This window comes from Oryctolagus cuniculus, chromosome 10, assembly GCF_051225735.1.
Source record: "Oryctolagus cuniculus isolate XC-2025 breed Fujian yellow rabbit chromosome 10, ASM5122573v1, whole genome shotgun sequence".
NCBI classification, from domain to species: domain Eukaryota; kingdom Metazoa; phylum Chordata; class Mammalia; order Lagomorpha; family Leporidae; genus Oryctolagus; species Oryctolagus cuniculus.
Genome location: NC_142876.1, coordinates 120039096 through 120060097, shown reverse-complemented (window position 1 = coordinate 120060097; position 21002 = coordinate 120039096). Strand labels below are relative to the sequence as shown.

At 58.1% G+C, this 21002-nt stretch overlaps 1 protein-coding gene and 1 long non-coding RNA gene across 3 annotated transcripts in view; both read left to right on the top strand.

Annotated features, from left to right (window-relative positions):
• Nucleotides 1-2314: 2314 nt before the first annotated feature.
• Nucleotides 2315-3169, top strand: LOC138844153 (uncharacterized). Of its 2 annotated transcripts, none has more exons than XR_011379679.2 (3): nt 2315-2446; nt 2658-2762; nt 2928-3169. It is a non-coding gene; the product is annotated as an uncharacterized LOC138844153 (long non-coding RNA). The 2 variants fall into 2 exon arrangements; XR_016214432.1 differs by having other exon boundaries at nt 2658-2772.
• Nucleotides 3170-4813: 1644 nt separating this feature from the next.
• LMCD1 (LIM and cysteine rich domains 1) overlaps nt 4814-21002 on the top strand; it is a 39409-nt gene continuing 23220 nt past the window's right edge. The window contains exon 1 of the mRNA XM_002720619.6: nt 4814-4912. Coding sequence (XP_002720665.1) covers nt 4871-4912 — 42 coding nt within the window. The 5' untranslated portion in view covers nt 4814-4870. The remainder of the gene's footprint in view (nt 4913-21002) is intronic.

Sequence of the window (21002 nt, the reverse complement as noted above, 5' to 3'; positions counted from 1 at the left end):
CAAGAGTATTTTAAAATGTTTATGAGTAAATGAAACTAAAAGATCAGTTTATTTTGGTGCAAAAACAGCTGGAAATCCACACATTTTGTTTCCTAACATGGATTTCCCGTGAACGTTTGGAGGGTCCTTCACATCCATGGATCTCAAACCACACCAAAATAAACTTATCCTTTAACTCCACTTTTGAAAAGAGATTTATTTATTTATTTGAAAGGCAGAGATACAGAGAGGAGAAAGAGAAAGAGAGAGATCTTCCATCTGTTGGTTCGCTCCCCAAATGGCCACAATAGCTGGGGCTGGGCCAGGCTGAAGCCAGGAGCTTCTTCAGGGTCTCCCACGTGGGTGCAGGAGCCCAAGCACATGGGCCATCTTCTGCTGCTTTTCCAGGCCTTCTAGCAGGGAGCTGGATCAGAAGTGGAGCAGCCGGGATTTGAACCAGCACCCACATGGGATGTCAACAACGCAGGCGGAGGCTTCACCTTCTACACCCCTTAATCCCACTTTTTTTTTTTTTTGACAGGCAGAGTGGACAGTGAGAGAGAGAGAGACAGAGAGAAAGGTCTTCCTTTGCTGTTGGTTCACCCTCCAATGGCCGCTGCGACTGGCGCGCTGCAGCCATTGCATCACACTGTTCCGAAGCCAGGAGCCAGGTGCTTCTTCTGGTCTCCCATGCGGGTGCAGGGCCCAAGAACTCGGGCCATCCTCCACTGCACTCCCGGGCTACAGCAGAGAGCTGGCCTGGAAGAGGGGCAACTGGGACAGAATTCGGCGCCCCGACTTGGACTAGAACCTGGTGTGCCGGCGCCGCAGGTGGAGGATTAGTCTATTGAGCTGCGGCGCCAGCCAATCCCACTTCTAAAGTACTCTGATACATATGGTATAAATGATAGTCCAAGTTGATACAAATCGAAATAATCCACTATGGGGTTTGTAAGGATTTCCATCTGTTGAAGTATACTGTGTGGCCCATGGATTATTTATATCTGCCAAGACTTAAGTGTTCCCTGTTTGTAATGAACACAGTTAGGTTTTGTAAAATCATAAGCAATTAGAATCCATCCCTCACACTTACACACGGAGACCAGCTGGGCCATGGTTGCTACATTGTAACAATAAAAACATCTTTGTGAGCCATGATTACTGGGGATTTATGGAAGTGTCTGGCACGAGACCGAAAGGTCTGAGTTCAAGGTCCTGGCCTGCCTCCTTGTAGCTCTCACTGGGCAGACCAAGTGTGCCTCCCTGCATGGGGTTTAGACACATGATGGAGCATAGCAGATGAATCACTTCTCAGAGCCCAGCTTCTCCATCCCTGCACCTGACCAGGAGGTGCTGTTCACGGGCGCCCGGGGTTCTACGAGCACCTCTTAGAGTCTGTGCCGCGAGTTGCAGTCAATCAAACAGCATCACACCCCTGCGTAATAGCCCATCACTGCTGTGTCTCATTTGGTAGCCACCAGCAACCCACGGCTCCCAAGCCATCTGCAACGGGGCTGATCTGAATGGAGCTGTACTGAACGGATAGAACACATGTCAGGTTTCACCGATGTCATGCAAAGGAAACAACCTAGAACATCTTCATTCTCTGTGTCCACCACGGGCAAGCACAACGCCACGCAGATGCTCTGTGAGATACAAAGTCTGCAAACGAGGTGATGGCCAAGTTCAGAGTCCCAAGCATGGCTCATAATGCGTCCCACGTGGAAGGCACTGAGGGGTCACGTTCCACCATTCTCGGAACAGAACTCAAATGCCTGAGTGTGGCTCACAGCACCCAGGGTGACCCCGATCCCTCCCTCACACCCAGCCCAGGCCCGTGCCGGGGTCTCTGCACCCGTGACTCCAGCCTCCTGGAATGTTCCCTCCTCGGTGACTGCTCAGCTGACTCATTCTCCTCCTTCAAGCCCAGCCTGTCACACCCTCAGCTGGGCCTCCCAGGACCACCTGATCCAAAGCATGCCACCCGGTGAACCCTTCCCCCGCCATGGATTTCTCCCAGGTGCCCCCTGCCCTCTTGAGGACCTCATCCAAGTACCTGGTCACCTGCTGAACACTGAGTCCCCCACTCGAAGTATACAAGGGCAAGGACCTTCCCCATCTCATCCAGTGTCATATCCTGCACTCGGGGCCCAAGCCATAGCCGTTCCTCATCCAGGGTTTCCTTCCTTCCTTCATTTATTCATTCATGAATGGAGAGGAAACCACGCGCGCAGAGGCAGAAGTGCCGGCCAGGACCCGGCCAGGACCCAGCCAGGACGGCGACAGCAGCCGCAGCGTCTGGCTCCAGGTGCTGCCTGTTCCTGGCACCGTCCTGCATGATCCTGGCAGGGGGGATCTGAGATAGCATTTCAGCTCCCCTCCCGCCAGCCGCATGACCTTGCACAAAGCCCTTCACTGTTCAGTCTCCATCTTCTCCGAGACCAGGGCTGCCTTAGACGTCAGGCAGGTGAGAGCTCTGTCACCCAGGCAGCCCCAGCGGTGGGTGTCTTCTCCAAGGGGAGGCATCCTTCTTATGCCCTTGGGTGTCACCCCACCTAGCACAGGGTTGGCTTGAGACCGGTGCCCAGACTGCTGGGTGGAAGACGGGATGCTAGAAACAAGCCCCAGGAGCACACAGCAGTGGCCCTGGGGGAAATCTGATCTCTCTCCCGTTGCAGCCTCCAACAGACACCCCGTGTCCTTCCCAAGAGAAGGGAGAAGGACCCAGAGCTCCAGTGAAGCTGAGGATCCTGAACAGTCCCAGGTTGTCACAGCTTGTCCAGGTGTGCCCAGGTGTGCCGCTGAGTCTGTGACTATCAGACTCCTGGTCTGTGGGTTGAGTAGGGTATAAAAGGCCACGGTTGGGGCCAGCACTGTGGCACAGTAGCCTATGTCTCCTATGTCATCCCATATGGGCTGCAGCTCATGTCCTGGCTGCTCCTCTTCAGATCCAGCTCTCTGCTCTGGCCTGGGAAAGCAGTGGAAGATGGCCCAAGTCCTTGGGCCCCTGCACCCACATGGGAGACCTGGAAGAAGCTCCTGGCTCCTGGCTTCAGATCAGCCCAACTCTGGCTGTTGCGGCCATCTGGGGAGTGAACCGGTGGATGGAAGACCTCTCTCTGTCTCTCCCTCTCTCTGTAACTCAAACTCTCAAATAAATAAATAAAATATTTCTTTAAAAAAAAAAAAAGGCCACAGTCAGCATGGAGAGCTGGGAGAGGCTTTGCTGTACTGCCAGCAGGCGTGTGCTCCCTACTCTCTGCAGGTCCTCCAGACAGGAGGCCAGGGCCACGCCCAGCCGCACGTTCTGACAAACAGGCTCAGGATCTGCGGACCGCACCTGGAGCCAAGGGGAGAGAGAGGGGCAGGGGAGCTGTGGGTTGGCACTACACAGTGTCAAAGTCAACAAAATCAGCAATTATTCTCTGCAACAAGGATTTCTCAAGACGGGCAAGGAAGGTGGCTGGGGCAGGAGTAGGAAATGACTTCACGGGGAAGGCTCTCGCCCATGTGTGAAAGGCACAAGGCTGGCCTTTGTGAGGCTCCTGGCTGCTGTTCCCACCGCTCTGAAGTAGAGGCTCGGAGCTGGCCAGGCGGCCCGTGCGGCGCCATTGTTCCCAGGACTCGCTACTGAAAGGGGCATTCACACAAACCCCGCCCACGCACGGCCCTGTCAGAGGTGTGCACGCGACCCAGCCGCACCAGGTGCGCCGCGGCACCACGTCCGCCCGGCTCACCTGACCCAAAGCCGGAATGCGACCTCTGGTCACTCCACAAACGCAATCCTAGCCACTCCCTATAGGGAGTGGGGCTATAGCGGGCAGATAGCAACACGCACACATTTATATAATCGATTAGAGAAATCTGTGAAAAAAGAAAAACAAGCCAGCTGTCGCTGGAAAAGGTGTCTCTGGGGCGGGTGTTCTGTGCAGCTGGTTACACCACATCCTGAACCATCACCAGTTCAGCGTCCCGGCTGCTCCACTTCCGATCCAGCTCCCTGCTATGCGCTGGGAAAGCAGCTGAAGATGGCCCAAGTCCCTGAGCCCCTGCACCCACAGGTGAGGCCTTGATGAAGCTCCAGGCTCCAGGCTCCCGCCCGGCCCAGCCCCAGCCATCTGGGGAGTGAACCAGTGGATGGAAGCGCTCTCTGGCTCTCCAACACAGGCTGGCTGCGGAGCCCGGGCCCACCCACCACGCGCTGTAAGAGCTGTGACATCACAGGGTGCAGGGCCAGGACCCTGATGGAAGCTAGCACGCCCAGGCCGGCGGGATGCCACCTTCTCTGCAGATCACCAAAATCCAAGACTGCGGTGGACAACGCCAGGGTGCCCCGCCTGATCACCGCCCCTCCTAGGGGTCACTCCGAGACCACGGTGAGAAGCGGGTCCCCAGGGTGTCCTCTGGCTCGCGGGCCAGAGAGAACGCACCTCAACACCACGTCAAGACAATACAGCTAGAAATCCAACCCCACTCCGGGCTTCGCCTGTCCCCTCCTGGGTCCACGCACCTGCCCCTGCGCCCCCGGGCCGGGGTGGGCAGGGGATCCCGACTCAGCCTCTATTTCTGGACGCAGCATCACTAAAAATACCTCGGCCCGCGCATTCGGCCACGGCCCCTTCTGACCCAGGCGGACCGCGGCGCCGGAGGAGGGCGCGGGGCGGGGCGGGGCCGTCCGCGCTGACGTCAGCGCCGCGCTGCGCGGGGGGGCTGCGGGGGGCAGCCTCGCGCTGCGATTGGCTGGCCCGGCGCGGCCGCGCGCGCGGATTGGCCGGAGCGGTTTTCGAGGGAGTCCCGCTCGCCGATTAAAGCGGGCGCGGCGCCCTCTGCGCGCAGAACTCTCCTCGCGGTGTGAGCCCGGCCGGCGATCCTACGTCCCCTGCCCGGGAAGATGGCCAAGGTGGCCAAGGACCTGCGCGCAGGAGCTCAGAAGGTGAGCGGGGAGCGGGGTGCTGCGCCGCTGGAGTCTTCTGGAGGTGGAGAGGAGGGGGCGCCGGGACCCCGCTCCGCTTCGTCGCTGGGTGCGGGTCTCGGGGAGCGCCCTCGTCCTCGGGGAAACTTGTATTTTGTGGCCCTCTGGGGCCAGCCTTTGCCTCCGGCTCCCGACGCCCGGAGAGGTGGACGCTGCGGCCGGGGTGCGCCGCGCTGACCACGGGGTCACAGCTTCTGCCGGCTCCGCGCACACAACCCCTTCTTTACCTGGTGTCGCGTCCCCCTCGGAGCCTGGAAGGTGGACGCGGGTGGACAGCGGGTGGACGGCTGCAGGAGGGCGCAAGCCGCCCAGCGCGCACGTACCCCACCTGAGTGCATGTTGGGGCGGGCACAGGCTGGAGCCCCGGAAGGCGTGGGGCTCCGAAGGGAATGTATCCAGGGAGCTGGGGTTCCCGCAGGCAGCGGTGTCATTGAAGCCTCTAGCGCTCCGCCCCTGGGCCGCGCCCCCTCTGAGAGCCACTTCTCCTGCCCTCAGTTTCTTTGCTATCGCGAGGGTGACTGCCACGGTGACACTGTGGCCCCAGCTCCCAAAGCAGCCACTGCTAAGTTCTGATTACAGCTGGGGTTTGGTCCTGCAGGGCCATCTGCCACTACCTGTGGGGCCAAATGAGAGAGAGAGAAAGAGAGAGAGAGAGAGAGGTGGAGAGACAAGGTCAGGATCAAAAGCACACACGCCGGCCACTTGGCGGCCTGGCACTGCAGTTGTTCCCTTCTGTTGATGCCTGTCCCAGGGCCCTCCCCTGCCACGGATCCACCCAGGCAGGTTTCATCCTGGCCTCTCTGGAATGCACCGTGCCCCTTGCCCACTCTCGGTGGGGTCACGTCATCTCCCCATGGAGTCTAGGCCTGTGGCCGGGCACCGGGTGGTGCCGGCATCATGTCCCTCCATGTTGGCAGGAGTCCCCCTGGCTTGTCACGGCTCTAGCACCCCAGCGGGTCACCTAGGGTGTCTGTCCACTTGTGGCATGCGGAACTCGTGAGACCCGTGTGTCTGGACGGCCTCCCCATCCCAGGCAGAGGAGCGGAGCTGTGGTGTCCTTGGAAAGGGGGTGAGCGGGGGGCGCTGGGAGTCAGAGCTGCTCACTGGCTGGCTTGGGAAGCGACACCCCCAAGGCCTGCCTGTGCCTTGCCTGGACGGGCCCTTGTCCTCCTTCTCCTTTGCACAGGAGACTGCAAGGATCGGATTAGGGGTGGGGCGTGCCCTTGTCACTCTCCATTGCCCACTTCCTTGGCCTGCAGAGGGTTGAGGCTGCACTGAGACTCACCTGCAGACTTAGACAAAGAATGCAGTAGGTACTGATGCGCGGATTTTTTTTTAAACACCTCTGGAGAAAGTAGCAATGAGTCAGAAGATTGCCACTTTGTAGAATAAGTGGTGTCTTCTGCTGTGGCCCAGGAGTGCAGTGGAGGATGGCCCAAGTACTTGGGCCCTGCACCCCATGGGAGATCAGGAGAAGCACTTGGCTCCTGCCTTCGGATCAGCGCAGTGCGCCGTCCACGGCAGCCATTGGAAGGTGAACCAACAGCAAAAGGAAGACCTTTCTCTCTGTCTCTCTCTCGCACTGTCCTCTCTGCCTGTCAAAAAAAAAAAAAAAAAAAAAAAAAGAATAAGTGGTGTCTTCAACTAGCAGTCCAGGGAAGGGAGCAGCTGACACCCCCTCCCACCCCGCCGTGGGTTTTAAGTGTGCTGTGTGGGATCAACAGCTTGCTAAAGAGGTTTCATTGTGTGTTTACTTTTTGAATCTCCAATGGTGGGGGGGGGGGGTGGATTTTTTTTTTTTTTAATAGCATTTAGCCTCTGGATGCATAGTCAGACTTGGAGATTTTGAAACAGTTTCATAGACCCTCAGAGCAGCAAGGGACCTATTTACAAAATGAGAAACAGCTTCAAACGGACCCTGTGGCCACTGCCCAGTGCCCAGGGCAGCCCCAGGAGCCCCCAGTAGCTAAAAAGTCATGAAAATTCTTCAAGGGAGAAGATGAGAGCCCAAAGTCAGGGCAGCCCCAGGCGGGCTGAGGGACAGTCTGGCCCAGAGAGGCAGAGATTAGGAACAGCTCCCGACCGCCCTGTCGTGAGCTCAGCCAGGGGCTCCCAGTGGCTGTCCTGGGGCCATCATTTGTTTTTCTGGTAGGAAAGAGAAGTTTGCTAGCACAGAGCGTTCTCTGGGAGCCGTGGAATGGCCAGCATTCCTGGGTGAAAGAGGGCCTCGAAGGCCAAATGCCATTTCCCTTGCTGGGACGAGTCACTGTCACGGCTGCATTCTAGTGTTTGCTAAGAATGCTGGTGACACAGACAGGCTGTGGCCTCGTGTCTGGATGCAGATCTCGGTGCCCGGCTCCTAGCCGTGTGCACCCCAGCGAGCTGGTGAGCGGCCGAGTCTGTGCGCCGGCCTCTCCTGAAAGTGGTGGAGGCGGCACCAGCTTTTTGCCTCCCAGAGTGGCCGAGACAGTTAGCAACCTGAGTCTGTAAAAGGCTTGCTCTCGGGGGACGCTCCCAGGGTCGTCCCCGGTGATGTGTGGGTGCTGGAAGGAGCCCTGCTTACAACTGTCCCATCTGCAGAGCACCCAACTGTCTGTGCCCGAACCTAAGCCAGCGGCCCAGCCCCGATACGCTCGGGCAGGGCCCAGCGACCCGGCCTGCCTTCTCCACCCCCACACACAGAACCTGCTCACAGGCATCAGGGGCCCTTTCTGAACACAGATTGGCAGACGCTGAACATTCCACCCTGGGGGTGGAGAGACGTAGGCCTGGAAGGGGCCTGGAGCTGACTGTCACTCTTGAGGTGGGGACACGGAAGCCCAGAGAGGTGACCTCCTCGGGAGCGGTCACTGAGAAGGGGTGTTGACGCCTGCTAGGCTCTGCGGGAAGCCCTGTGCATCAAGGAGCCATTCTCAGGAATTTAGGCAGGCCCAGAGCAAAGAGATCCACAGCACATGTCTCCTGCCTGCGCGTGCTGCCCGGTTCAGCCCCACCCTTCCCCCCAGCCGCCCAGCCTTCCTGCCCGCCAGGTTAGTCCCACCTCTTGTACTCAGCTCTTCCTGCCTCCGCCTCCAGTTCCTGCAGGGTGCACAGCCGCGGGCACGCTGCCCGGGTGAGCCGGTCCAAGATAAACACAGCTCCTCCAGAATTGTCCTGGGCTCCCTCAATCTTGAAACATATTAAGCTGTCACTTGGGGACCGTAACAGCCAAGGCGCTGGAGACATGCCCATAGGTGTACGAGCCCTTGGCTCCAAAGAGAGCCGTGTTTAAAAGAAGGGGGATGAAAAACTCTCCGTGTCCGTGTAAAGGGTCTGCGGAAGCAGGTGCTGCAGGCACTCCCTTGTACATGGCAGGTCCTCGTGCAGGTGTGCAGGTGTCTGAACAGGTGGGGCCGGAGTCACGGTTAACTTTCACCCGGGTGTGGGTCCCTGGGGTGCCAGGGCTCTTGGGCTCTGATCTAAGGGGTCCAGTCGCAGCTCCCCTGCACAAGTGCGCATGGCAAGGTGGGAAATGGTTTTGGTCTTCTCCTCCGAGAGAACCGGGCAGCCCCTCTGTCCACGTTAACTCTCCAACAGCGGCCAGGAAGGAACAGAGTGAATTCAGCAGAGACTGGGCCCAGGAAGGGGGCGCTGTCACGCAGGCTGCTGTGGGCTGCCCCTCCTTCACATTCCAGCCAGGAGCGAAGGAGGGGGGCAGCCGTGCGCTCCCCAGCAGAGACGCCGTTCGCCCCCGGGAGGAGAGCCACGCTTCCGTTCCCACTCACATCCAAGACAGTTTGTGTACGGCAAAGCAGAGACTGGCCCCAGTGAGTCACAGACCTAGGGGGCTCTGAGTGTCCCCAGCGTGCATCCACAGCCATGTCAGTACTAAGGACGCGTGTGTGGCAGGGCGACTGACTCACCGCAGCAGCGGCTGGCTGTGCACGTGGGGCAGGTCACTTCCCTAGGAAGGGGCAGAGTTTGGTGAGAACCAGGCTCCCATCCGCCTCTGTCCCGCTGGCCTCCCCTTGGCAAGAGGCCATCTCTCAAAGAGAGAATGATTATGGCAAACAAAGCCCAAAGCTCCACGCCCCTGGGAGCAGGCAGCGGAGTGGCTCACCAGGACCTCCCCAGGGGGAGTGACAGCCGTCCCTCTCCCTGGTCCTTTATTTGGAAACATCGCCCCCTCTTTTAATCTGACAACAGCAAGAGGATTTGGCCACCAGCTGCCCCGACCTCAGCAGGTGCGGGACCGCCAGCCCCTTCCATGGGAGCCCCATGAGCTGACGGCATTTCTGCCCCTCCCAGGAGCATGTGGGGTGCCCTGGAGCACAGAGCGGCGGAGGCCTGCGAGACTGTTCTCCATCAGACGTTCATGGGCAGAGTTACACAGGAAGCTGGGTCACATGTATCAGCCATGCGGACATATTTGATAAGGAAGCTGTGTTGTCACAAAAATAGAACCGAGCATCTGATTATGGAGCTTTGTTAAAACACAACTCGCACACTCCTTGGCTCCTGCCGGCTCTTTTACACGACAAGCAACTGCCTTCCGTGTTTCCCCAGAAGGGCTGTGTTTGTTCTTACATCCATTATGCACGCGGCTTCTGCCCTCCGTGAGGACAGCGTGTTTGGGCATCGGGAGGCCACAGGACAGACGCGTGACTGCTCCCTGCATGTTGGCGCCCTCGGCCTGCAGGACATCTGTGCTGTACAGGAGCACACAGGTTGCAGGACGCGGAAAACACCCCAGCTGAGCCATGCCGCGGAGTATTGCTAGAGTCCCCCGCTGTTCTAGAACAGACTCTCGCGAGAGGCTGATAGCGAGTCCTTTTACACAGTCACACATATTATCCTGACGTTTGAAAAACAACACTGGGGCTTCCAGGAAATTCTGGGCTGGGCTGAGCGTGGCCTCGGACTGGGCATCTCTGCACACCTGCTCACGCCTGACTCCGGGGGCCCCCAGCTGGGGCAGCTTTAAAAGACAATGAGGTTGCTCAGGGCAGAGAGAGCAAAGGCTGCCTTTGGGCGTCCCTGTTGAGAAGCACAGAGGAGCGTGGGTTTGTTCGTGGACTTTTTTCCCCCTCTCTGGGAACTGTGTAAGATCTCTAGAGACAGACGCAGGCCGACCAGTGTCTGACAGAGCTGAGCAGGGTCTTGCAGTCTCCTGCTTGTTGGGGCTGGGACTTGAGGCAGGAGGACACTTCTGCAGGTCTGGGATATGAGTGGGTGGGGCCGGGAGCAAAATGCACAGACAGCATCTTTTGTGAATGAAGGAGGCGGGCGTCGGCTCTAGCGTGTCCTGACTCTGCGCCGGCCTCGAACCTCAGCGGACCAAGTAAACATTCTGGCTGTGAACTGGGCTTCGGCCACAAGGTTCAGGGCTCCTGTGGAGGCGTGGTTAAACACACAACACCTGCAGGCACAGAGGTGTGGTGTGACCCACGGTTCCGCCATCGGCCAGGCCTGTACACTTTGCCCAGGGGCCTCAGTCATTCGGGCCTCCAGCCCCTCATCTGCAGTTCTCATTGGAACTCAGATTGTGCGAGAACCGGTGTGTGCTGCCTGGATGTGCAGCACGTGCTCCGGGAGCGTTCCTCCCTGCTGTCGGGGTGCCCGCCCGTCAGCACTGCAGGGCCGTCCCACGGCCATCGCGTGCTGGAGTGTGAAGACCTAGCTCAGGTCCCCTGCAGCGCACACAGTGCACAAGATACCGGACAACAGCACCTTCTCTCTGGCGCTGAACGTGGACTTGGCCACAGCCACGCTCAGGCCATGGGGGCCTGCTCGGTGCCCTTTCCAGGGCAGCCCTCCCCTCACCTGGTGTCAGCTGCTGACATGGCCTCACTTGTGGGGGGACTCGTTCTTGCTTCTCCGCGTGGGGAGTATTTATCTATCTAGTATTTATCTGTCGTTTGTGAGTGCCGAACACAGGACAAGTAGGGAGCACTTGGGTCTGATCTTCAGGGTGGTGGAATCTGTTTATCCTAAGGCAGGAGAGAGACCACGGACGGTCACTGTGTCCACTGTGCCCCATGCTGTGTCCTAGCCTCACCCCCGACACACACGCCCACCCTCGGAGCCATGACCCAGCCCCACAGTGAAACAAGGAAGTCAGGTTAAGAGTTCTCCTCCCAGGTAGCACATTTCCAACAGAGCCCTGGGGAAGAAGACAGCAGAGGCAATGGGTAGAAAGAGGCCCCAGGCCAGGAGCCCTCTGCCAACTCAAGTCCCACCAGTAATCAGTACCCCCTACCCTAGCCTCTTCTCACAGAGCGGTGGTGGTAGACCAGTTGTCTAGACTGAGCAGGTGGCCTGAGACAGCTGCACATTGTGGTGGTGGTGATTTTATATATATGTGTGTTTGTGTGTATGTATGTGTATAGTGTGTGTGGGGGGGGGTGATGCTGATGTCACAGACACCAGAGGACGGGGCACACAGCAAGGGCTCCTGGCTGACGATGCCCTTAACAAGAGAGCATCTATTTGGGCCGCATGACTAAGTGGCATTTCTCGGTACTGATGCCTGAGGCTGCCCACCAAGGTGACTGACAGGGGACACCTGCCGGCTGCAGAGTTGGAAGGAAGGGGGGCCCATCTCCTCCCAGGACAGAGCCGCCGCCGCAGCCAGCCAGCCTCAGGGCCCCACCCCCCACCCCCGCCAGTGCCCCTGTTGAGGGGATGCAGCTGTGATGGGGTCTGTGGGTCAGCTCTGGGGGCCTCTCTGTGCTAGAAGTATAGGAGGGGAACTCTGTGGGAATCGCACTGGTGGATAGAAGAGAGGGTTTGAACCAGGGGTCAGGGCGCAGAACTCAGGGTTGTCAAGGAACTCAGTGGTGCGGAGTCTCCACATCCCTCCCTCCCCCACGGAAACGTGAAGTTTCCCGTGACAGTGGATGAAGGCCAGGCTCCAGGAAGCCTCCCGGGTGTTTCCCGAGCATCCGCTTATGGAGCTGAGCCCCGCCCTCAGCACGTGACCAGACCCCTCCCTGCTCTGACGTGACCCTGCTCGCAGCCCTGTCAATTCTGCTCCTTAATCACATAAAGGCTGTGGGGACTGAGTTGCAGAATGCATTGTACGCCAGTGTTTGACTGTTGGTGCCCTGTGCAACTTCATCTTCTGCATCCAAAACTCGGTCCTGAGAAGAGGTACATCCACGGAAGACAGCCAGAGGAGCCCAGACACTCCCATCCAGAGAAAGCTTTAGCAGTAGCATACACACCTGCATACACATGTACCTACGTGTACACACATGCACCTGTAATAGAGACCTCAGGCTCTTACAGGCAGCACACTGGTTCAAATCCCAACCCCGCCACTTACATCGTGTTCCTCCAGTAAACTGTATTTGCTCTGAGCCTCAGTTTCTTGGTCAATAAGATGGGCCTAAACGTTGCTTCTTAGCATAGCACTTGAGGTAGAAGGAATGTATGCTGAACAGAGTTAGCGTCACCATTGAATAAGCTCAGGAGAGTAACATGGTGAACAGAATGGAAACTGTATGTTAATGCCTCCTGCTTACTCACTTCTCTCGTGGCCACCTTCTAGAACTGCTCTTGCCCGGTGCATTTATTCGATTTTGCACCAGGGACTGAGCTGGGAAGTAGAGACACAGAGGAAAGGAACCTGGTTGCAGGAAAGCAAGAAGCTACGAAGTCATCAGAGAAGCACTGTGGTTTGCGGACAGGCCCAAGGTGCAGGAGGGGCTGGGGGAGAGCGGGAGAGGGGCGCTCGATCCCACCCCTGGGGGCGTCATCCAAGTGTCCCCTGAGCTGTTAGTCCGGGTGGCGCCTGGCAGACCTGATGGCCGCGGGCTCCCTCCCATCCGAGGTCTCACTTGGGGACCACCCTCCGTCTTGGGGTGTGTGGAGAAGTACACCAGAATGCACACCCCAGGTCCTGTGTCCCTGAGTGTCACCTTTGAACTCAATCGATCATTAGAAGGAAAAGAAGCCCCGAGGCGTGGGGAGGGCAGTCAGCCTCTTGAAATCCAGGAACTGGTTAGCAAGAGCCACAGCCTCCCGTCACAATGGCCCTCGCGCCCAGTTCCGACCCCAGCTCTCAGACTCAGCCTGAAGGCGCCCCACCACCACCACATTTCACAGCAGGTGGAGCTGGCCTGAAACCCACCTGGCCCTGGGTGATCGTTCCTGGTTTCTGTCCTCTGCATTAAACAGAGGAAAAAAGACCCCAGGGCATCCCTGTGCTTGCAGGACCTGAGGAAGGGGTGAGGTTGATGGAAGAGCTCTGCTCCCTCAGCTCTGCCTTCCGACCCAGCCACGGGCCCAGCCGTTCCTGGGGAGAGCCACACCGGTCGTCACGGCCGCTGTGCCTTCCCTGGACCTCCTCCTGCTGGAACTGCCTGCCCACTGCACATCGCAGCAACCGAAGTTCATTTTCAAGGGTGCAAAGGGCCTTTGACAGTCTAAGTCTCCCAGTGCTGGTGCACAGAAAAACAGGGATTAGAATTCTGGTCTCAGAGGGTTTTTAAGATTCCGTGTTGCTTCCTGAACCTTAACGTGGGCTCAGGCTTGGCGGCAGGGGCCGTGAGGAGCACTCGCCACTCCAGGAGGGGTGTCATTTCATTGTTAGAAAGCTCGCTCTCATTTTAGGTTAAAATCTCTCTCTCTATGTCTTCTTATTGCTTCTTTGGTAGGCTTAAGCCTGCATTGGCCTCGTAAAGTCCAAGTTCCACTCTACCTGCTAAGTCACATGGTAGGTCACAGCTAAGGTCAGAGCATGCGTTTCTTGGGTCACTGCCCACCTGCTGGGGGGCCTGGCACCAGCTGTTGGCCAAGTGAGCCAGACACTGCCAGTTTTCTGGGATTCGTGCCAGCCCCTCCATTTAGACAGGGTCTGTCCCACCCCTTCCACCCTCACCCTGGTGGGAAGGCCACTTCTGTGCCACCCAGCTTCCTGCTGCTCAGAAGTGGAAGATGTGGCCAGAGACAGGGAGTGGGCATCAAGAGAATTGCAAAGCCCGGTCACACACACTGGAGGAGCCAGAGCGTTCCCTGCACAAGGCACCTGCCTTCCAAAGACAAATGGAGAAGGGATGGACTCGGAGAAGGCTACGGAGGCAAAGAATAACCTTGGTACAGACAGGAGATCCCAAGTTTAAAAACAACAACCTGCAAAGGTATTGTAGCCCATTCCCACATGGGGCACTGGAACCATCGGACCCTCAAATTGTGTCCTGACTTTTCCATCTAGTGGGAGTGCCCCATAAAACTGGATATGACAGCTGGCCCCCAAATGAACTCAACTCTCTTTAAAAGATGCCCCTGCGAAGGTGGAAGGCCATCGAGAGAGGGGAAGTACTCACAGTTTGTGTTTCTGACAAAGGCTCATATGCAGAACGTACAAACGGCTCCTACACAGCAACATAAAGAGCTAAGTTTTGAAAACAGTGAGCGAGGCGCTGCCTGGCTGATACACACAGGAGGCGCTGCTCAATCGGAACACGAGGGGACGGCGAATGCTGAGGACGCCAAGTGCTACAGAGAATGGGGAGCCCCTGGAACCCACACTCGTCTGGGAGGGCGCCCCACGCCACAGCCATGTTGTCTAACTGTGTGACAGCTCCCGACAGAGCCAATGTGCACCTGCTCCATAGCCCAGTGACTTCACATCTGGGTAGCCAAGTATCCAAGAGAAAGGAGCAAGGATATCCACCAGGAAAACCCTCAGCGAGCATATTTAGGGCCGTTTTATTCCTAATGCCATTGAAATCTCCCTCAACAAGAGAACGGAAAGGAAAAATCACTTTAAATTTAAATAGCTTTAGAACTCTAGCATGTGCAACAGCATGAGCAGCCTTAGCCATGACAGACAGAAGCAGGCAGAGCGTGCACACTGTGTAAGTCCCTCATCTGGCATTCAGGGCAGGAGGAGGGATCGGATCCACGGTGACAGGGAAGCGTGATGGCCGTCCCCCTACGACGGGCGGCGCTGGGCCACGCAGGGGCACACAGCGACTTCTGGCCGCTCCCAAGAATCCCGCACCTTTGCGTGGTGCTCCCGTGGGTGTGTGAACTTGTACTGCAGGTGCACCTCCCCTGGAAGACCCGCCCACACAGCGTCTGATGAGCAGCTGGAAAGTACAGATTGTGAGGACAGCTGGGCTGAGGACCGGGCTGCTTGGTGCAGCCTCGGGGGTGTCTCCGTGATGGAGACCCTGTCCCTGGACACCCTCGCCGGCCCCTCAGTTCGCCTACTAGCTGCCTCTGTGACTCGTGGAGCAAGATGAGAGCTGAGGGTGCAGAGCCAGGTTGCGACAGGAAACGGAAGGCAAGCGAGAGAGCTGCGGAAGCAGCAGCCTGGCCAGCCCTCGAGCTGGGCGTGGCCACATCTGACCCACAGGAAGACCCTCCTCCCCAGCGAGAACTGCAGGCAACAGGCCCCCATTCCTGCCCCCGCTGCAGCCCTGACCTGGCAACACAGGGGCCCTAGGACAGACTCCAGCCGTGTCCCTGGGCTGCGGAGGCCGTTGGCCTGGCTCAGAGAACCATGGCAGCCACAGTCAGCAGTACTGATCCCCGAGAGAAGTGAGCTGGGGGCCGGCGGGAAGCTGGCCACTGCGCGTTCCAAGGAGTGCGAGCTCAGAGCATGATCTGTGTCTCGGGCGTGATGAAGGTTGAGAGCGAGCAGGGCCAGTGGAGACGCTCCATGAGCCACGTCCCCCGACTCAGGAAAGCGCTGGAATGCTTGCCAAGCACACACCCTTTGAAGCACAGGGAATTCTGAGCAGGCCGGGCCCGGGCGCGTCTCCTTATCCTGACGACTCAGGGCCGAGCTCCCTGTTTCAAAAACGCTTTGCATCAGCACCTCCCAGTTCTCTGCAAGTTCAGCCAAGTCCTTGACACGGTGCTGCCCACACCGCGAGGAAGCAGCCGACCCATCTGTCTATGCAGAGTGCTGCTGGGAGGAATGGCTTTTAAAATAAGCTGTTAAAATGTGGATGGTCCAATGAATCACCTGAGTTCTGCTCTTTACCTGGCTAATAGAGAAACTGCCTCTCTTTTCCCAGCATCCCCTACTGCTCAGAGCCAAGACACTAGCAAGGCCAGCCCTGTCGTGCCCTTGACCATGGGGGCCAGCATGGAAGCCTTACTCTTGCCTGGGGCCTGCCAGCCACTCTGACCCAACCTGAGCCAGGCCCCAGGCCTGGTGGGGCCTCCCTCTCTCCTCATCTTTACAACCAGCCCATTTTGTAGGTGAGAAAACTGAGACTCAGAGGGGCAGGTTATGTAAGTTGCAATGGTTACATAGTTAACGATGGACAGGAGTCAGATGCAGGAAATTCAGCCCACAGCACCTCCCTCTGTGTCTGCCATGTTCTCAGTGTGCGGGAGGCGGAAGCTGTGAAGCTGGTGTCGTGACACTGCACAGAACAGCAGCCAGGGCTGAGGTCAAGGCCAGCAACCCCGCCTTGCACAGAGCTCCCCTGCGCCCTGTCTTCAAAGCATTCCCAGGGTGGGAGTGCTTCTAGAAGGGCGGTGTTCAGCACAGTGAGTCTGCAGAGCTGAATGGTGCTCACTGCTGGGCCAGAGCTTTCGCAGTGTCGACTGTATGTGTGCGATTTCCTGGTGACTCTCGCAAGAATCACCTTCCGCCAGGTAAAGAAGCCGGCGCTCCCTGCAGGGAGCCCCTCTCCCCACCTGGGACGCCCCGTGCCAGGGGTGACACAGACTGGAAGGGGGGTGCTGGGCTGTCCAACGGCAGGAAGAGCATTCTTAGCAGGTCTGGTGGGCTGGGTCAGGGGACTGGCTGGGCGGGGCTACCACCAATGTAAGGGAGCCCATGGGTGTGCGTGGTCGAGGCGGCCAGGTGACAGGTCCATCGCCGGGTTCAGAGAAGTGTTGACTCCGTAGGCGTGAAGTCAGAGGAGGGCAGAGAGCCACTGTGTCCACCATGGAGCGAGAGGAGGCAGAGGAGGAGTGGCCGGGGGTGCTGGGTGACAAGGGACGCCAGGAACCAAGGGTGGCTCTCTCCTTCTGCACCCCATTAGGAATCAGCGTCAGAGACGGGTCTTGAACCTGACAACTTTGCCGTGCCAGGAAGCCGGCTAAAGCAGCTCTCGAAGTGTCTGTTCTCGATGTTGCTCTAGGCACTGGCAAGAGGAGCTTCCCGCCCAACCCAGAGGGCCCAGAGCCCCTCAGAGCTCAGTCCAGCAGGAGGGGTCACAGCACCAGTTCCCTACACAGTTCAACAACTGCCATCCCAGTGGGAGGTGCAGGCACACGGCTTCCTGGGACCATCTGTTAGGCAACGGGAGAGAGAACGGATCCAGGCCAAAGGCACCGCACTGGGGCAGGATCAGGGGCACAGCAGATCGAGCCGCTTTGCCTGGGGTGGGCAAATGGTCAAACGAGTGATTCTGAATTTACTCGAGAGAATTTTCTGGAGAGAAACCTGGCTTGTGTGGTTCCCCTCTTCCCTTTGAGGTGTATCTGGTGAGCTGCAGGAGCCGGGCGTTGAGAGTGGGCTTTTTCCACGATTGGTCTCCTGCTGATTGCTGTGCCACTCAGCGGGGGTGAGAAAGCTCAACCTACGTACTGTGGGGCACCTTCCATTCTGGAGTGTGGCTTTCCTCACCGAGAATCTGCCCCTTTATAGTCAGTACAGCTGCTTTTCTGCAGGAATATTCAACAGGAAAGGGTGAGATCTTTGAACTACAAAGTGAGTTTAGTCTTAGTCTTAAAAACACACGCCAGCAAAAAGGAGAGAACAGGGGAGACATTGTGGCACAGGGAGCTTGTTTTCCAACCAGCAAAGCCTCTTGCAAAAGGCGCAAGCCTGAATCACAGCTCGCGGTGCACCAGCCAGACGGCAGTGCTGGTTGAAGTGAATTCCTGCCCGTGCACATGCGTGTGTGCGTGTGCGTGTGTGCGCGTGTGCGTGTGCGCAGGCTCCATCGTCACCCACACTCTCCGCATTTGGATGTGGGATTCCTGGCTCGATGCATTTGCACAGGCTGAGCCTGCAGAGCATTTAGCAATGCTGTCCCTTCACACAGCCCATTTCTTGTCAAGACTCAGACAGGCAAGACTCAAAATCCTCGACTCGGTTTGCTCGGCTCCCCCGATCCCAGAATGAACTCCCATAAAAGCGTGTTATCCTTGGAAAGATCCGGAACACTGCACATTTAGAATTCGGACGCAGACCAAGTGACATTCTTAGAGGACGACATTCTTGGGACATCAGACTGCTAAAATGCAGAGAACCGTGGAAAGCCGGGGGGGGGGGGGGCGGCCTGGAGCTTACCGCTCTGCACTTGAGGATGTCCACGAAATCCAAGTGCCATGGAAGCCATTTCCAAGTCAAACTTGCAGGCAGGAGGCCTGGGACAGCAGCAGCTTGAGCAGGGTGAGGGGAGCAAGGAGTCCCCAGGGGACTTCATGTGCCCTTATCTGACTTCCCCCAAACTATTCAGTCCATCTGCAGATAAGACTCCCCCGGGAGGTGGCTAACTTGGGGCTCAGCGTGGGGCTGGGGGCAGAACACAACCAAGAAAGAAAAGGATGGAGTTGGCACCGTCAGCTGCTGCCCTCGGGGACCCTGTGTGGTCATAGAAAGTCCAGAAGTGGAAGCAGCCGAGAGGACCTCCTTCCACCGATTAATAAAGTGTCTCAGATAACGAGAAACCCAGGCTATTCTCAAGATAAAACCAAGTAGGGCTCTGCCCCCGGGGCCGGCTGTGTGCGGGTCTGCCTTTGCACACGCCACCGCTTCCGGAAGCCTGGGCAGCATCTGTCGCTAGTTCAGAGACAGCTGGTGTCTGCGGGAAATCCCAGCCCAGTCTTCCGACTCCCGCCACGGCAGTCCAGCGGGGCCTCTCACGCTCAGATCTGCCGGCGTGTTGCGGACAAGACGGCGCATAAGCACGGGTTATCGCGAGGGGCTGGCGGCCGCACAGTCTGGTGCCCTCTCCTCGGTCATGGCCACCCTGGCAGCCAGACGCTCCACAAAGACGGCCTGCACTGGAGGTTGGCCGAGCGCAGGAGCCTTGTCCCCGCTCCGCGAGCTGCCCGGCTTAGGATCCGAGCCATCTGCCTTGTCCCCTGCTGCTGCTCCAGAGTGAGCCCAACCTCGGCACCCTGGGAAGGCGAGAGGTGGCTGCGGCGCCTCCCACGCTTCCCACGTTCCGGGGCTCCTGCTGGGGGATGGAGCCCAGCTGTGTGAATGAGCTCACGGCACTTCTGTGGCCCCTCTGTCCCCTGTCCCTTGGGCCAGGCCTTTCCAAGAGTTGCAAATCCTTGAAAAATGTACTGATTTGAGTCTTATCATCTCTCAGTCTATCTTTCAATTGCCAAGTGCTAAAAATATGAAAGTGAAGTCACCCGAAAGGCAGACAGCAAGGAGAAATGGGGGCAGATAATCCTGTCTGGGGCGGCCCAGCACTCGCGGGGTCTGCTCTGTGATGCCAGGTGACAGCATGGGAAGGGGACAGCCAGGGGACTGCGACAGCAGAGCATCCCTGGAGTGTGTGCACGAGAGCAGACGGCAACAAACCCCGCTTCCTTGCATAGTGGTTTTGTGCAACACCTAAGGTATCTGCGTTGTTTAATTTATAAATCAGGCACGGCAAGAGATTGACGTCAGCAACCAGTAATACAACAGAGCGGTTGTAACAAATCCTGGAACACAAGCACCGGCCTCACTACTCTCGGGCCCCGTGGCTGTTTGGACCACGGGTCACTTGAACACAGCACCGTGGTACCAGTGTGTGTGCTAACCCCGGCAGCTGCTCATGGGCAGGCAGTATAGATGCTGCACGGCTGAGTGACTCGTGTCCTGGGTAGGGCAGGGTGGGAGGTGGCAGGGTTTCAGCACAGACTACTCCGAATGGCATGCGCTGTCAGGCTTAGGAAAAGCTTCTGGAGTTTTCCATCTCCTGCTTTTGGACCATAGTCGGCTGTGGTCCCTGAAACCTTGCAAGACGCAGCTGTGGACCGGGGACGAGAGGGATGAGGATTTCATCAGGACGTGCCCAGCACATAGACGGCAGACGCTGGGGTGGGGGGTGGTGCTGCCGGTGGCTTCCCCACACTGGCTTCCCCCTGGCCCTGCCTACAGGCACCCAGACTTTTCCAGAACCAGGCTCCAATCGGTGACACTCAGCCACCGGGGGTGGGGAGGGAAGGCGGAGGCGGAGGCGGGATCTTACCCCCAAGAAGTCCACTGCAGGGTCATTGCCAGGTTAGCCTGGTTTGTCCACAGATGACGTGCACTTCGGTGGTCTGCACTGCCCACCCCCCGGCCAAGGCAGGGCAGAGAGAAGTGTGGGGAGGCAGTCGGGATTGTTCCCTAAAGACTGGTCCCCGGGGCCTAGGAAGATTTCACACACAAACTGTCTAACAGGCAGAACCACCGAACGCTGCCCCGCAGTCCTGCCCAGGGAGGCCCTTTTGCCATCAGCTCAAGTGTCCACCCATTGTGTTTGCATCCTGTTGCCTTAAATAGGGTTGATCTTTAAACAAAGCCATGTTTCCGTCTGTAGAACTCCGAGCAGTCCACCACGGGGCTAATCTCAGTTTGTTTAGTCTGTGTGGTTCTATCTCCATTGCACAATCCGGGGAAGGAGACCTCAAGCGAAAGGACTTCACATCCACGCTTGTCCAGGCCGAGGGACAGAAACACCCAGGGGGCAGCCCCAGGGTGGAAGCTGCAGATGTGGGGACTCGTGCATGCACACACGTGTGCACACGCACGAGTGCACACACACGCAGCTCGCTAGAGCCTCTGTCATCCCACAGCCAGTGCAGGCCAGGTATGTGCTGCTCTCTGTGAGACCTGCACGGCTGTAGCAGGCGCTTGACACAAAGTCACTTCCACAGTCAGCTTCCGGGCCGTCACAGCTCAGATGGTGGAAACAGGGGGCTCAGATGACGAGCGACAGTGGCCATTGCTGCTGTGGCCACCATGGGAGGCCAGCTGCATTAAGGCTAGGCAGGGTCCAAGACAGAAGCCCCCAGAAGGGGCAGCAAGTGGGAAAACAGGGGTCTCCGGGCCACGGCCTGTAGCCCTAGCGTGGGGCAGCGGAGCGGGAGCCGGAAGCCGAGGATG